Source organism: Sciurus carolinensis, chromosome 15 (genome assembly GCF_902686445.1).
Source record: "Sciurus carolinensis chromosome 15, mSciCar1.2, whole genome shotgun sequence".
NCBI classification, from domain to species: Eukaryota; Metazoa; Chordata; class Mammalia; order Rodentia; family Sciuridae; genus Sciurus; species Sciurus carolinensis.
The window spans coordinates 62,173,911-62,190,664 of NC_062227.1; the positions used below are offsets into that span (position 1 = coordinate 62,173,911).

Below are 16,754 nucleotides of genomic sequence, written 5' to 3' on the forward strand. Positions count from 1 at the left end.
CTGGGAACCAAGAGTGGAGCACACTTGGAAAGCACAGACTTAACATAATCTTGCAAGGTTCAGGGAACCCCAGCTGGAACACAATCATCATGATTTTTATCAATTTTCCTATCAAACAAATTATTTAAACATGCTTCCTGACTGGTTATCAATGTTTGATTTTCTCCCTCTCCATAGCAGTGGCTTCATCCTGTGAAGTCATCTACTTTGTGACTCATCAGAGGATGGATTTTCTATGTTCAGGTTCCCTTTGGGCAAAGTGCACGCCTCTGCCCCTCAGTCCATTCATGTGTAGTACTTCCGACCAGCACAGAACGTTCCTCTCTGGAGGAAACTATGTGATGAGGAACTTTCTTATTCTCCCATAAGGGTACATATTTTTACTCCCATGCAGTGGGATGTTTTCTATGATAACATAAAGTTAATTCACATACTTTTTCTTCTTGGTTAAATCAATGTAATGCTGGATTGATTTACTCACATGAAGACCCATATAAACACCCTAAATACTCTGAGTCATGAAAAGTAAAAAAGAAAGTTATGCTAAGAACTATTTAACATCATTAAATATTTTACTATTATTCCTCCTTTGGATCAACAATTTTATAGTCATCCATCACAGGCCCCATCTTCAAAAAGACGGGTGAGTGTTAAGGGAAGGGCCTTAACCCACTAGGAAGCCACCTGTGTGGGCTTCATATGACCAAGGAGCTCATTTCCTCTTCAGATTACACTCCCATTCTGCCAGAAAGATGATCACCCAGGTTTCAAAGAAGCTCGAGAAAAATCTCAATAAATGCACAAGATGAGTTAAGATTTTGATCCTGATTTTGTAACCTTAACGTTTATTTACTTGATCCCTTTAGAGTTAAAACTGCCTATCAGCTCTTCCCTTTGACTCACTTATCCTGTGTTTACTGAAACTGGGTCTCAATGTTTGCTTCACAGGGCTTGCACAGTACTGTTTTATATGTAAAGATGAGGGGAGAAAGAAAACAAAGTAAGAAGAGATAAAAGTAACTTATCATCAAAGCATGGAAACAGCTAGCTATTCAGCTAAATAAAAATAACATATTTAGTGATTTGTAATATAAGGGTAAAATGAACTCACTGGGCCTCTGGAGGTCTGCAATATGATCTTTGAAAAAGGTAGCTTGCCAATTTAATTGAGGTAGGAGTTATTTAATTTTTTTACAGGTATAGTTTTCAATAAAACTACATATGCCTATAATAGTGCAATGGCAGATGTGTCTCGATTATTAGAGGTGGGCTCAAGGGAATTTATACAATGGATCTTGAAATCTGTAAGCAGCTGTGGGGGGGGTGCTGAAATGAGAGGGGAGGGTGTCGTACCACACACACATGTTCTTTAAGTGCAGCAATGTTTTGTTATTTTACTGCAGGTGTATTACAGAGATGAAATTTAATAACTTACTGTATACAATACCAATAAAACTGAAAAGATTCAGTGCCCTGCTGTTCATTATGGCAGTCCAAATGAGCTCGGATTATTCTGCGTGCATGCACGGTCAAACCCCAACATGCAGAGACCCACAGATGCAGTGCTCTCGAGAATGGCCACTGCTGGAAAACCTCCATGATGCTCTCCTTCACTGCGGCTCATCAGTGAATCACCGTGGTCCCGAACGCACACAAACACGGCGTTAAGGTGGACTGAAAATGAGATGTATCTGATAAACAGAAAGTCACAGAAATCTTTACCAAAAGATGTATGTCTTCTGACAGGAGAAAGGAAAGGAAATGAAGGCTATGTAGGTTTCGTTAAGTGCTATAAGAATGTAACAGTGATAAACCGTATTCACCAAAATCTGGTGAAATGCCAGGCGAAACTCAGAATCCCACCAAAATGTGACTTCTCCCTTAATTAAGTACAAGAAAAATCTGACACAAATAAGGCCCAGGCTATGAAAAAAAGGCAACATTTGCACATCAAAAATGCTACAGCCAATGCAACCAATGCAGCCAATGCAGGTTCTATCCTCCCTTGCAGCCGCTTCCCTTAGATGATCCACAACACACGGAGCATTGGAGGGCCACGTTGTAGGAAGCCCAGTTCAGCTATCTGTGAGAGAAGGCACACGTAAACAAATCCACATAAACATCCCAAGCACACACAATTCTTCAAAGAGTGGGTGCTTCAATTCTAAGCACACTATCTGGCATCATAGCACTCAAGAATCTCTCTCCTTGTTCAAAGTATTTCTTTCTAAAAAAAAAAAAAAGTTCTTAATAAATCCTTTTGACTTCAGATTAGGAGGTTTTGTCTGTATCTTCCAGTGTTACTGATATTTTAATTTCTAGCAGTTTTAGTAAACATTTCCTCAATGATGGAGTAACACCAAGACCAACCTCAGACAACAGAATAAGTATTTCTGTTATTTTGCATTGAAAATAAATCCTGATGCTAAACTGTGAGTACACCATCTTTTGGGGAGAAAGAAGCTACGCTACAGAGCTAGCTACCCTGACTCCTAAATGATATGCAGGCACGTTTCAACATGAAACTTTATCAGGTATATTCCAGAGTTAAATCAATTATGTTTGGTCATTAATTGATTTTGTCCTTTCTTTTTACATATCTGAAATATAAAGATGAAAGGATTATAGTCCTAATTGCTAGTGGTTATTAAAAGCTCCATAATGCTTTTCATAAGAAAGGAGACATTAATCCCAAAATCCTGGTGAAATTTCAATTTGTATACGAGAAGTCCACTTCTTCAGTGTCTCATAAACCATCTCACAGTGATTTCAAGGGCATTTTATGCACTCACTATTATAAAACTCACCTATGCTTTCAAACACACATTCTGTTATTCCATGCATTTCACAGGAGGGTTAAATGCCATAGTCAGAAAGGAGCAGGGGATGTCATCTTTAAGGTCTGCTAACAGTATTACTTTAGAATCCTATCGTAAGTACCTACTTGTAGGAGTAATAATTTGACCTATGATGAATTCAAACGTGTGTAATAGCAAACCACACTCTGCCTGCACTGCACAAAAATCAAGGCCAAAATATCTATACATTTTAAAGAAAGTGTTCATGGCTGTTGCTAAAATGTGAATTGGCATATTCTACCCCAGCCTTTTCACAGGAAATCCTCATTGGTTTTAAGGAAATTACACATGCTAAGCCTGAGGATGTTGCTGAATAGATTATTCATAAACTCTTTTCCTTTTTTAAAGGCAGGAGAGTCAAGAGCAGTGCAAACCGCCCTCCTCTCCCGGACCTCGGCCACACTCCATGGTTGCACTTGGAGCTCTAGTCAACCCCAGAGAGACCCGAGTGAAGCCACTCTGTCCTAGGTTCTATTAGGTCCAGATTCTCCTGCGAGTGCTTTCCTAGATGGAACTAACACAGGCCTCAGAGCCTAGAAAGCCCATTCTGGGCTTGGGCAGCGGGGATCCCAATGTGGAACAGTACTGGCTTTGAAACCAGATATTTTAGAGTCCAAAACGTGACTCTGAAACTTCCTTGAACTGCAATTTGGGGTCTAGTTATCTTATTTCTAAATTATTGTGTGAGCAGTATTAATAATCACCTCTGAGGTTTATACTGGCACCTAATATCAGTCCCCCAGGCTTCCTTTAAACTGAACTCAAACTACCTTTTAGAAATTCTCTCATTCGCTCTGACATTCGCTCATCACCCACAACTGGATTGGGGCAGGGATTACTTCCACTATCTCACTGATCCTTGATAGAGTGGCCACGTGAAGCATCACACAGCAGCACACCAGAGGGTTCGGCCAGCCACTGACAGTTGACCCTGTGCGATGTTTAACAGCAATTACTAGAATGTAGGAGGGCAACGTGAGAATCCAGAGAAACTCTAGGGCTTACTGCAAGATTAATCTAACAGCGAGGGACACAGAGATTATCACAAGGCTCCAAATTTCAGCAACAGAATAGACACACCTACCACTACCTCCTGCAGCTAAGGCCTTACGGACCCTCGGCATGGGCCCTAACTATCGCTCTTACTAATATACTTTAAGAGGTTGGAGGAATGTGCAAATGCTGCCAGCAGTCTTAGGTAAGCGACACATTAAAGCAAGAACTAGTGACATTATTCTAGTACAGGTACGCAGCACTAAAACTGGCAGTGCTGAAATGAACAATGAAAGAAAGCTCTTCTTTACAGGAGAAGATCCGCTGTACATTAGAAGGAATGACAATTTTAAAAAAAAATTTTTTTCAATTTGAAATCCACTGATTTCGGCAAGGGGTCATCAATACACACAAAAGTCATCAGGTGAAGGCCGTTGGGTTAAGGGAGCATCTGCCCAGTGCCGAAGTATCAACTGAAAGGTTATCTGCCATTTACGAAGCAGGAATGGTTTCTTTACAATAAAGTGATCTAGGGGTTGCCACTTTTACCAAGTGATCTAGCTAGCATTGCCAGCAGCACATAACTTAACCTTCTGATGGGATGGAATACGAAGCACTCCACATCATCCCTTAGCTCCTCCAGCCAGGAATGCTTCACCTAAAACTGAATCAAGCTTCATACCTAATTTTCAATTTATAGGCAAAACAAGCCATGACCAAAATTTTTAAGAGTACTACAAAGAAAAAAATAACACAACAGTTCTAAAAGGAGAATATTTTTTTGAGGAAAATGGCCTGGTCTTTTTGAAGTAACCATTATAAAAATGAAACAAAACAAAATAAATAAATAAACAACCAGGAATTGTTCTAATTGAAATTAGAAATAGAAACCAAAAGCCATCCATAAATGTTTTTGTTAAAAAAGCCAAGGACGACATTTTCATGAGGACACCGAAACAATCTGAATGTGAATTAGGGTTAGGAAATTACTGCTAATTTCTTTAGGGTTGATAATAGTATTTTAGTTAAATAGGCAAGAATCCTATTTTTAAAAGACCCACATTGAAAAATCTAAGGTTGAAATCTCAGATCTGCCACTTAAAAATGGTTCTCTGAATACTTGTACATACCTATACAGAAAGCAAACGTAACAAGCATTAACAACTGTTTAATCTACATGAAGAGTCTATGGCACTTCATTTTATTTCTCTTTCAACTTTTCGATTTTTCAACACGTAAGATTTAAAAAAAAAAAAAAAAAAGCCTGCAAACCTACCTACTCAGAAGCCTTAGGGCAGGAAGATTAACTGAGCCCAGGAGTTTGAGTTCAAGATCAGCCTGAGCAACACTATGAAACCTTGCCAAAAAAAAGAACAAGAAGGGAGTAATGTAGCTCGATTTTACCCATTAATATTCAGGAAGCTGCTGGCCAGAATGGAAGAGAAGATATGAATGCACTTCCCTTTGTTTCTCTCCTTAGGACCTAACACTTCGCTAGAGGGTCAATAAAATAAATAAAATTGTTATTCAGTGCATTGAAAGAATGGATCCATCCTCCACTTTGGTGAGTGTTGGGTCACTCTGAGAGCAGGGTACACCCGAGCAATGCCCCAGGAGGACTAAGCTGCTGTCTGAAACGCACTCCTCAGGGACAGAGTCTTGATGGCATACACACCACAAACCCAGACACTGCCATGTCTGAAACTATCGAGATCGCAAACATCCTGCCCAAGTCTCATGATGGTACATTTGAAAGATCAAATTAGGATTCTGACCTTTGGTTCTAATACGGCATCTGCCAGGTTCTCATTCACACCGTTCCCCATGCACAGGCCTAGGACAGTGATGCCACCAGGTTGAGTATTTCACTGAGAGAAAGTCAGAGAGTGTCTCTCCACAGTATGACCTCTGTGTCACTCCAGGGCCAACCTGGTAGCTTAGAAGGGAAGACTTCTAAGGGTTTTCTTTGAGGACTATTTTCTGATTTTTCACTAGTTTAATGAAGACACGCACATTATGGTTCACATACATCGCTAATTCGAACTTTACTCTTTTCCAAAAGTGATGCTGGGGAAATAAGTGATGCTAGGAGGCGAACGGTACATGGTGCAAGATAACACAGAGGGCCCCTGCCGCCCTCCAGGAGTTTACAGAATCCTGATGGAAACAAACATAAATTATACTGGCAAATCTGAAAAATCACTATAAAGGAAAAGGACAGAGCTGGTGCAGGAGATCCCCAGGGGGCGGGGCAGGAGGGGTGCACGGAGAGGTTCCCTATAAGAATGCACAGGACCTGGACTGATTTACTGAATACGAAGAACAAACACTTAGAATACCAAGTTAAAAAGCAATATGCATTTCTGCTTACACAAGGCCTAAATAGCCATTTTCATAACAGAAAAAAAGGTTTTTATGACTTTTTGCTTATATTTTTTCTATTTTGACTTTAGATAAGAAAAGCTTAAAGAGAACAAAAGTTCTAGAATTAAGTCATTTGTAATACCTTTTGTATCAAAAATCAAAATAATTAAAAGAAAAAAATCAATTCTCGAATGTGCAATTTCTTTGAATCATTTGATTCAATAATCAAAAATGATTAAGCTCATGACCAACTTAAGTTACACATAGAGAAATCCCATTTCCTGTATAGCATCAAAGTTTCTGGAATTTAACAACACTATCCTAGATTAGGCCTAATTCTTAAATCCAGCGGTCAGTTATAAGATCTAAACATCAAATAACTTTATCAGCATAGTCCTATTTGATTACTTGCTGAGAAAGAAAATGAACTTAGATGAGGGTAAAGCTTGGCCTTCACTGGAGAAAACAAGATGTGAGCAGGGACATTCAGTTGTAAAATTTCATAGAAAGATTTCAAGGCATGGTGCTGATTTTCCATATATCACTAATTTTCACCGCCTTTTAAATGAAGGTCATATGTAATGTATTTCTATACCTTAAATAATCTAATTAAGGCACAAAGCCTAAAAGCTTTATGGAGGTCAGCAGAAATGCCAGATTTTGAACGCAAGTCATTACCATAGAGTATACTTCTTCTATAAAACAATCTAGGAAATAATCAAATCTAGCTGCACATTAGAATCACCTGGGGTGCTGTCAGAAAAGCACAGGCCAAGTACCAAGGTTCTCACAGGACTGATCCCCAGGCCCAGGACCCAGCTTTCTCTCTCTCTCTCTCTCTCTCTCTCTCTCTCTCTCACACACACACACACACACACACACACACACACACACACACACATACCCATCTCACCCAGGAAACACTATTTTTAAAAACACGGTTTGGGACTGAAGCTGTATCCCAGAAAAAAAAAAAAAAAAAAAAAAAAAAAAAAAACCCCACAAACAATTCCACATGACAAATACTAACTTTTATTCAAGGAAAAACTTCTTCCCTAATAACGATCTTTGTATTGACCTCATCTCTCATTCAAAAACAGAATTGGCAAAATTAAAAAGTTTGCAAATCGCCAAACATCCTATTCAAAGCAGGACAAGAGGCCAAAAGCAAATGATATTTTTCTCCTGTGATGTGCCATGATACACATTAGAAATTAGGTATTGGCTATTACAAGATGGAGTTGGATTATCTTGCGAAAAAGTTTATTTCCACTCATTTTCGTTTCTGTCATACTTTCCATTATAAATTACATTTTCTCTGCCAGTAAAAGTAGAATGAGGTTGCAATTTGGCAAGAAAGTATTAAGTCTGGGTGTGACTTCTGTACCCCAATTTGATTCAAACCAGTTTTCTCATATTTAGTGAGAACTTTTAAGTTTATTTAGTTGCTTTTGTTTGTCTTTTGGTTCATTTTCTATACAATTTCAAAAGTCTAAGAAAGTCACCAAGTTTATTTCTGATAATTTCATGTAGAAATGCATTAATGAATTTATATTATTACACTATTAATTAGTTGATGATCACGAACCTACTGGCATTTGTTTCTCTGCTAAAATATCCATTTTTTAAAAAAGTCATGTCTAGCACTATCAACATTAAAACCATAAGAGAAACATAATGGACGTATATATATATATTCTAACCTGATCACTTTTTCAATAGTTTATATCTCACAGTAATAATTAATTCCTCTAGACAGGCTTTCGCTACCTGTTGCTTACCACCACTGACTCTCTGCACCCAACAAAATGACCGGGGAACTGAAATTAGCATGTCCCATGCAGCCCTGCTCATCCCTGTAAGTCCACTGGACATACTACTATCATACAAAAAAAGCAGCCCTGGGGCTCCTTAGGGTCCACTGTCCAAAGGTTTTAGTTCAGAATCTCAATAAAGCAGCAAACAGGAGAAAACAAAAGCTCCCCTCCCGAGAGTCACTCACCTCGGCACACAGTGGGGAAGCATTTCAGCTGTGATCTGCTATTTAGAGTCCCAAGCCCAAGACACGGAGATTTTGCCTTTCTTTTTGGTTTGTATGGCTCGTGTGGTAGACTGGGATTCAAAGAACAATACAGCTCAAGAGAGTCCCTAGAAGACACCCTATGGTCTGTTCTATTCCCAAATTTCACAGAAAGCAGAAATTCATACCATGTACCCTCCTCGCCTCCAGGCCCTGATTCCCCAGGCAGGGAATTTCCAGTGTTTCCCTTTTATTTTCCTTAAGCATTCACACTGCTTATGGAGAGTGCTGAGACCATGCTAAGCTTAAGGACCTTCGGTTCCTGCAAGATTCACAACCCTGAAGCAGAAATAAGAATGAAGGGATCTGCACACTCCCCAGCTAGAGAGAGGATGAAGGCTTTTTAAGAAAAGCAGATTCAGTCTTATCCCCACACACAAAAGAATCCTCCTGGACGAGGATGTCTCAAAAGGAACCTCCCAAGGCCCAGAAATTCAGGCATCGCACGGCAGTCAGCCACCTTGAGTCCCCCCTCTGCCCCTCTCCACTTCTCACCTTGTGTTTGCAAAAAAATTAAGCTCAGTTTCACCCGAGGGAAGTATTCCCCACCAACGGAGGAGGGTCTGTGTTCTGCACACACAGAGAGACTCACACGGTCTGGATGATGCTTTCACAAGTTAAGGGGCCTCACGCTTACTCAGCAGAGGAAATCTTTGTGTCTGTGAGGAATCACGCCAATTCCCATTAGTAAGAAAGGATACAGGGGCGAGGAAGCCTATTCTCTCAATGACCAGCAAAAGGGGCCCAGCGAAAACAGAGACCTCTGCCATGACCATCTGCAAAAAGGAAGGATGTTGTCAACTTTCTTCTCCCCAAAACTCTAGTGACCTCCGCCTTGACCCTCAGAAACCAGATCCACAGGAACCGACTCTTCTGCAGGAATTGAAAGCTTTACACCAGAGACCCAGCCCTGAGAGGCTTGTCGCCCAGGCTATCTGCCCCGACCATGTGCACTCACATTCCAAAGATGTTTCCGTTGCGCTGGAATGGCTGTAAATTTCTTTCCTGCAGAATTCTTTCCAAACAAACTGCCCTGGACTGCACTCCGGCAGGAGTCCTACCCAAGCACTGTTCACCTCACCGCAACAAATCTTTCAGATGCCAAATGTGACTGAATTGGCAACTGGGCCAAAGGAGTCAACTTTAAAAATGCAAATGTATACAGGGGAGGGAAAAAAAAAAAACCACAACCCAACCCACCAGAATTCCACCTTTCTGGTAGATGCCTGGTACATAAATGATACTTCTTTCAGACACTCAATTTCATTACTAAAGCACATGTGTTCTTACATTTCTCAGGGATATGTTAAACAGGTTGTTTAAAAATCCCGAATGGATTTTCTCCCCATACCATTAAAGAAACTGGGAGGGTGAGAGAGTTCAGAAGAGTAAGCATCCCTTTTCCAGCATAGAAAGAATGAACATTCTGTCTGGGTGAATATTAAAACAAACAAACAAAAAACAGTGGAGAGCTTTGAATACGAAAGAGTATTATCAAATTCTACCAGACTTTTCCAAAGTAAGCAACCGATGCGCTTGTAAAAAGGAGGTATAAATTAAACAAATTAAATATATGATTAATAGTCATGCTGAAATGAAAAAGAAAGCATCTATAAAATCTCAATTGTCTTGAAACGAACCTTCCTCTTCAGCCTTGGTAGTATTTTTAGAAATGGGCTCTCTCCGGAGAGTCAGAAGTACACAAACGCGGAGTGCAACGGGCACACGTACGCACGCTACACCTTTGTATCACACTGGCATTTTATTATTTAACCAAAGTGCTCCTATTTTTCTAGCTCACGCGTGCCTCCCTTGAGACGGCTTTGCTGTTAGCCTGCTGGCCTTGACTTCCAGCCAAAAACAATTCAGAAACAAAAAGGGACAACAAATCATATTTTCACAGACATTTTTATCCCTCAATACCACCCTGTTTTCACACAACATCATACAGTCCCTATGAAAACTATAATTTAGGGCAATAGCCACCCGAACCCAGGGTCTGACACATGGTTCCACGAAGCATTTCCTGTGCAAGAAATTCTTAAGTTCTTAATTGCAAATAAACTCTTTTGACAGAACCACTTTAACCACACTGCTGGTTTGCAAACAGTGCCACTGGTACTGCTGATGGATTAAAAAATAACAACAAGCCAGTGGACGTAGTTCTGATACGGCAGAGATCTAAGGATGAGGTGCTTATCAGTTCTAAGCTCTGAATTCTCTCATGACTGAAGCAGAGTCACCAGCAGACTTTCAGTGCATCTTCGTGTCACAGTTGAAAATGTAAAAGCGAATTTACAAAGCACGCTGATTTCCCCAGGTTAATTCTCTATACCTTTCCCCAACCAAGAGTCGCACTTACCTGGTGGCAACCCTGTAAGTTCGATTCTCTCCCATAAGATGAGTATGAGCCCCTTTCTGTTTTACCTGCCAAGAGAAACAACAAAAAAAGTATAAATCGTGCTTTTCCTTTAAAAACAAATCTCCTGCAGGTAACAGACATCTACTTCTCTTCCCCGATGTTTACATACGTAAAGGAGGCACTACTGGCAATGTGTGCAAGCAAGAGAGGGAGAACACGTCCTCGCTCTGGCGATGATAAACTGGAAAAAAATATCCTTCATTCCTATTCTTAGCCAAACTGCTCCACACTTCCAAAAACTGTCATTCCAATGGCCTCCACTTTCTCTAACAAACAAATTGTCATTCCTTATTTTTACTTTCTTTCTCTCTCACAAAATTCAAACAATTTCATTTTTATTTACACAGCAGGCAAATTATCTATGTAATGACCCTGGCCTAGTCATTCCCATTGATTATATTGACACTTAATGGTGAGGCCAAAGCTAATCAATCACAGGCTCTCCAGATGGTGAGTTTAGCAAAGAAACTATTCAAAATTCTGAGTCTCTCTCTCTCTCTCTCTCTCTCTCTCTCTCTCTCTCTCTCTCTCTCTCTCTCTCTGTCTTTCTCTCTCAAACTCCCTTTCCCAGGAGTAAATTCCAATATGATCCAGATGATGATGGAGCTTACATTTGGGGAAAGAGGTTTTTGAAAATTCACCCGCCCAGAACCCAAGTTCAGATTCTGCCAATAGACCCAGCGGGACCTGGGATCATGGGAATATGCAAGTCTTTCTCCAGCTCTGACTACTCAGTTTGAATTTGCATGCTGCTCTGCAGACGCATGGAGCCTCCGATGCTGTGTGGCCACGTGCAGGGATGAGAAACCCAGGCTGCTTGTTTGTTGCTTTATAAAGTGTGTTTCACCTTAATAATTAGCAGGAAGATAATGAGATTACATTACAAGAGATCTAAGCAGTGGAGTCCAGTTGGTGACCTATGAAGAGTCACAGAAAACTGCCCATGCCAGCACAGGCCAAGGGGCTGGTGAAGCAGCTAAGGGTTCGGGACCTTACTCCACTCAAGACTGGGGGGAGCCTCCTCTCCTCGCCACTAAGGCTTCAAGCACACTGTCCTTTGTACACAGATCTAGACTATTCTTTTCCCCAGCGCAAAAATTCAAAACTTGTACTTTAGCTGGGTACAGTGGCATACACCTGTAGTTCCAGATACTCAGGAGGCTGAGGAGGGAGGACTGCTGGAGCCCAGGAGTTTAAGACCTGCCTGAGCAACACAGAATACTCCATCTCAAAACAAAAGCGCCAGAAATACACAAAAAACACACCTGTATTTCGAGGGCCTGGATGCACAGTCTTTTAAAGCTTACAAACCTCAAGTTTCCCCTCTCAGCCCAGGTTAACACAGATGCTAAAAGTTAATAGTGGCCTTCTTGTCTTTGAACTCAATGGTAATACTATTAGAGTATGCTGCTCTTCTAGCACACAAAGAAAGCATTTTTCCAAAATTTTAATCTGGTCAGAAGCATGCCCTGTAGCTAAGTTACTATACACACACACACACACACACACACACACACACACACGATTTTCAAAGAAATCCAAACCTGAGTCTTTAAATTAACCCTCTTTCTCTTTCCTGCCATTAACTTTTCTATTCAATGACTCTCAAACTGGGAACCCCACCCCCATTTCTGGTATAGTGCTCAGGGCAACGTATAAAATCAATGCCCACATCAGCTTCAATTCCAGTGAAACAAGATGCCATCACACTGCCTGTCAGTCTTGGAGATCTAAGAGAGTAACTTTCAGTGCATGCGGTCATACCTTGAGGAACAGGTGCATTTACCTGTGTCAGCAGTGTGCCTGGTCACACTACACACTGACTCATTCTTCTAAGTCAAGTTTAAGCTACGCCTACATTTAACTGCTCTTTCTAAATATTTCTAACAAAAAAGGCTCAACCTTGATGAGCTGTATCAAAGGGAGGATATTATATCTTCCCTTAAGCTCTTCCATCTAAAATATCTCAGTACAATCGTAACAATTCATTTTGACATGATATCCAATGTTTAACCACTAGCTAGGCAGGCAGGCAAGCAGGCAGGCAGGTAGACTGAAAAATAAACCAGGATTCACTTGAATTTCATAGGAAATTGAATAGCCACTGTCCTGTTTAAGCCATTTCTGAAAACTGAATTGTAAAATACAGTTTGAGAAAGGCAGACCACCAATTTTTTTCTGTAGGAGGAATTACTGAAGCAATCCCTGATAGAATTTTACCACCCAGGATTATTCCCCAGACTCGACTCCAGCACACAGAAATGGAGAGAAGAATTTTCCTACCAGGATTTGTCCCACTTCATATATATAAGTCGGGATTATTATTTCTCCTATTATTTTAAAGCCAGAAGGGCAATGCAAAAAAGGATTTTAAAGAGAGAGAGAGAAAAAAAAACAGGTGGGGGAGAAAGAAAGAGAGGAGGAACGAACAGAAAGTGCAAGGGGGAAGGAAAGGAGAGAAGGGGGCAGGAGAAAGGAGAATACGAATTCACGCTGCAGAGTCCCCAAAGTACTCTTGGCTACATGGACCCAGCACTCTTTACTATCATATCAGATACAGACTGCTTAATCTTAATTTTGCTTGTTAAAAAATATTTATCCAGATACAAAAATAAACCCACTGCAAATTACAAGTTGTCAGGGTTAAAAATCTACTTCTGTTTGTGTGGGGGAGGATAAGAGACCAGCATAGACATGAATCATTCTCAGTAATTTGAGTGTTTCCATGACATCAATGGGCACCCGTCCAGGACTCTGTCGAAGTCTGCGAGGTACCAAAGAGGCAGCGCAGCCAGCAGGAGGCTGGGAGGTGGACTTTTTTTTTTCCAAGGATTATGCTCCTTGTGAAGATTTCATCTGTAGCATCCACTTTTACCATCAAATAGATTGCTCCGGAGATCATGAGCGAACACATTTCATTCTGATAGTGTAAGCCTTTAACTTTATTACAGCTTTTTGTTCCCAAATTCAACTATAAATCTGCCCTCAGAGCCCAAACCCCTGTTTGGGAGCAAAATAATCAGGGATTGTGGCTAAAGCCCAAGAACCTTCTCAAACATAAGATTTTTACTCCTATCATTTTTTAAATGATAAAAAGCGGCCATTTTAAAATGACACCTCAGTTTCCAGGGGCTGGGAGGGGTGGGGGGGCGGGACCTTTTGTGTCAATTGTCCATTAAAAATTAGCTAGGGTCTTAATGTTGATTTTCTGCTTAAAATTCACTGGACCATTTGTTTCAGATAATAAAATTTTCAAGAGCACTGATACCATGTTTGAGTAGGACCCTTAAGGAACTATCTGTTCTCCTGAACACAAAAGCCCCCACATTTCTGTGTCTCCTCCATGTGAGGCATGGATTTTTGTCACTCATACCAACTGGCTGGCGCGGACAGCCTCGGTCCTCCTTTCTCCATTCTCCGCCACCCACCTCCCCCCATCCCCACTACCACAACGGGCGCTTTGAAAGAGCTAAAGATCCTGTTTTCCCAATATTTAAAAGAGATAGCAGAGATGAACAAACCCGGCGCGTTCACTGCGGAATTTTCGAGACAACCCTCCAGTACTAGAATGCGACAGCCGCTGCGGATATTTTTTGGCACAAAGACAATGGTGGCAGTGCCAAGCCCTATGGCTAAAACTACTCAAAAGAGGCATAAGGGGAGCATTAATCGCTCAAGTCTTTTACTGCATGGAGTACCGTTGTCCATATTTTAAAAACTAAAAGTACCCATCAGTAACATTTGTCGTATGCCCATAAATGGGGTGGGGGGCTCCTGAAATATACACCAGAAACAAACCTTGTCAGGCATTTGATTCATTTTTATACCTAAAAGGACCAAATGTTAAATTTTGCTGCTGGTGACGATTCCGGTGCATGAAACGAAGGATCTGACCCAGTAAGTACACTGAAGGCTGCATGAAAGCTACAGAGAGGATTTCATAAGCTCAGTCGACATATTGGCTAAACAACTTTCTTCTGCAAAAATGATGTATACAAGGAACATGTAATACTATGTCACAATTTTTTAAATTAAACAAGAAAAACGCTGTAAGTGAGCAGACACAACATCCGTCAATCAATCCTTCTGGAGACAAAGGAGATCAGCACGCAGCCCCTTCTCTAGAACACGTCGGCATCTACGGAGAGCGAGCCCTCCAGAAAGCCACCATGGGTTCTGACCAGATGAACCCACCCTCCTGCTAAAATCTATATTTAAGTTTGGTTATTAAAAGTGACACCAACTGAAAATCAACAAAGGTTTCACTTGCTGCTTCTGCTGCCCCTGAAAAACTAAGTTAAGCAGAAAAATATACAAGCAACTTACAATTTTTAAGGCCAATATTTTTTGCTGATCTATGCAATCATCTTTTATCATGCTGTCCACTGTCCCAAGAAGCAGAAGAAAAACTTGTCTTGATTTGTTTTGTTTTTAACTTGGGGGGAGGTATGGTTAACAAATGGCTACAGAATCCAAATTCAATATTTTTGTATTTCTATATTATTTGCCATTTGACTTCAAATCTTTCTTCCAATATATCCAAGGTATCCTATTGCAAGGAAACAGGATGACAATGGGAATACTGCATGAGGGAAAGAATGCTCTCAAAACTCCATTTCATCCACAGGGAGAATCCCCTTAGGTAGGTTACTGTCCCTGGACACACACGATAGCTCGAAGTGACATGAAAGAGCCAGAGACAGTCAAGAGCAACTTATCGATAAAATGATTTCTGGAGATAAGCCTGGACATCGACAATCCCTCTGGAGGTTGCCCGGCAGGATAGTAAGCAGGTCATGTTTGTAAAAGGCCACCATTAGGATTACATGTAAATGGTAGGTGTGTCACCCCCTCCGACACAGGCATACCTGTGTGATGTGGGCCCTGCCATTCTCTGAAAAATCCCGATGAAAAATCATCTGCTGTTGTGGGACACTAGCAGACAAGGCCAGGCCACTGTTAATCCTTGTTCTGCGAGCTGAAGAATGAGGCCTTTGTTCCCTAGCATCGGACTAGGGAACTCTTCACAAACACGTCTGCCTGAGAATAAATTTCATTCCCTGTCCCCAGACCCAACCCAAATTACACTTGTAATTTCTTTTTCCAAAAAATACACTGAAAGGACTACTACTCTAAACAACGATCGGAAGTTTAGGGGGTACTGAAAACATACCTGTGGTATCAGTTATGGTCCCTTCATCTTTTTCCTCTTTTGCCTAAACAAGATGAACCATGTCTTTATCATGCATGAGTCACTACACAGGCTGATACACGGGAGCAGCTTAACCACTCTCTGCGACAGGTAATGCCAACACCATCTTACAGATGAGGAAACTGAGAGAAAAATACCCAAAGGCACACAGGTCTAAGAGACAGAGCCAGGGTCCAATCCCTGGTGGTTTATTCCCCAGGCTGTGCTCTTAGCATATGCTTTGCTTGCTGGTGTTTAAACTCTGAAAATAAAAAAAATCTATAAACCAGAGGCCAATACTGAAGACTCTCAAATCCCTGAGCTCAAAACACTCATGAATTTGATATGAAATTAATGAAAGTGTCTTATCGGCAGCAATAATTTACATTTACATGGTGTTTTATTCTTAAAAGGTCTCCAGGTACTTCATAGCTGTACAAATGATGTACACGGAACCTGTGACGTATCACAATTAACTGCCACCATCTCCATGCTAACTCAAAGCAAATAATTAACAAAAACATGGCAGAAACAGCATTCCTACACATTTCTTATGTGAGTCTATGACTTCCTGCTAAAATGCACAAAGAAAAGTGGAAATAAAAACATAATTATAACACAGGGCAACCCAGCAAAGCTCACAAGTGTCTACTATGGAAAAGTAATCCTACAGCAGACATCAGAAATCAAACAGCAGACTAGACGAAAAGACCTGGGAAATGTTACAAGCTGTCTATCATCCTCCATAGAATATCCTGTTACAGCTTAGCAGGTTAAAGGCTCTGAGAAGTCCTGAAGAAAGACATTTTATTTAGTTAAATTCAATGTTTCCTAACCTTCTTTTAA

The 16,754-nt window shown here is 40.7% G+C and overlaps 1 protein-coding gene across 11 annotated transcripts in view; it reads right to left on the reverse strand.

Annotated features, from left to right (window-relative positions):
* Nucleotides 1–16,754, reverse strand: part of Tcf4 (transcription factor 4) — a 341,168-nt gene that overhangs the window by 155,734 nt on the left and 168,680 nt on the right. For all 11 annotated transcript variants that reach the window (XM_047526166.1, XM_047526173.1, XM_047526170.1 and 8 more), the window contains one exon: nucleotides 10,658–10,722. In XM_047526166.1, the coding sequence (XP_047382122.1) occupies nucleotides 10,658–10,722 (65 nt within the window). The remainder of the gene's footprint in view (nucleotides 1–10,657; nucleotides 10,723–16,754) is intronic.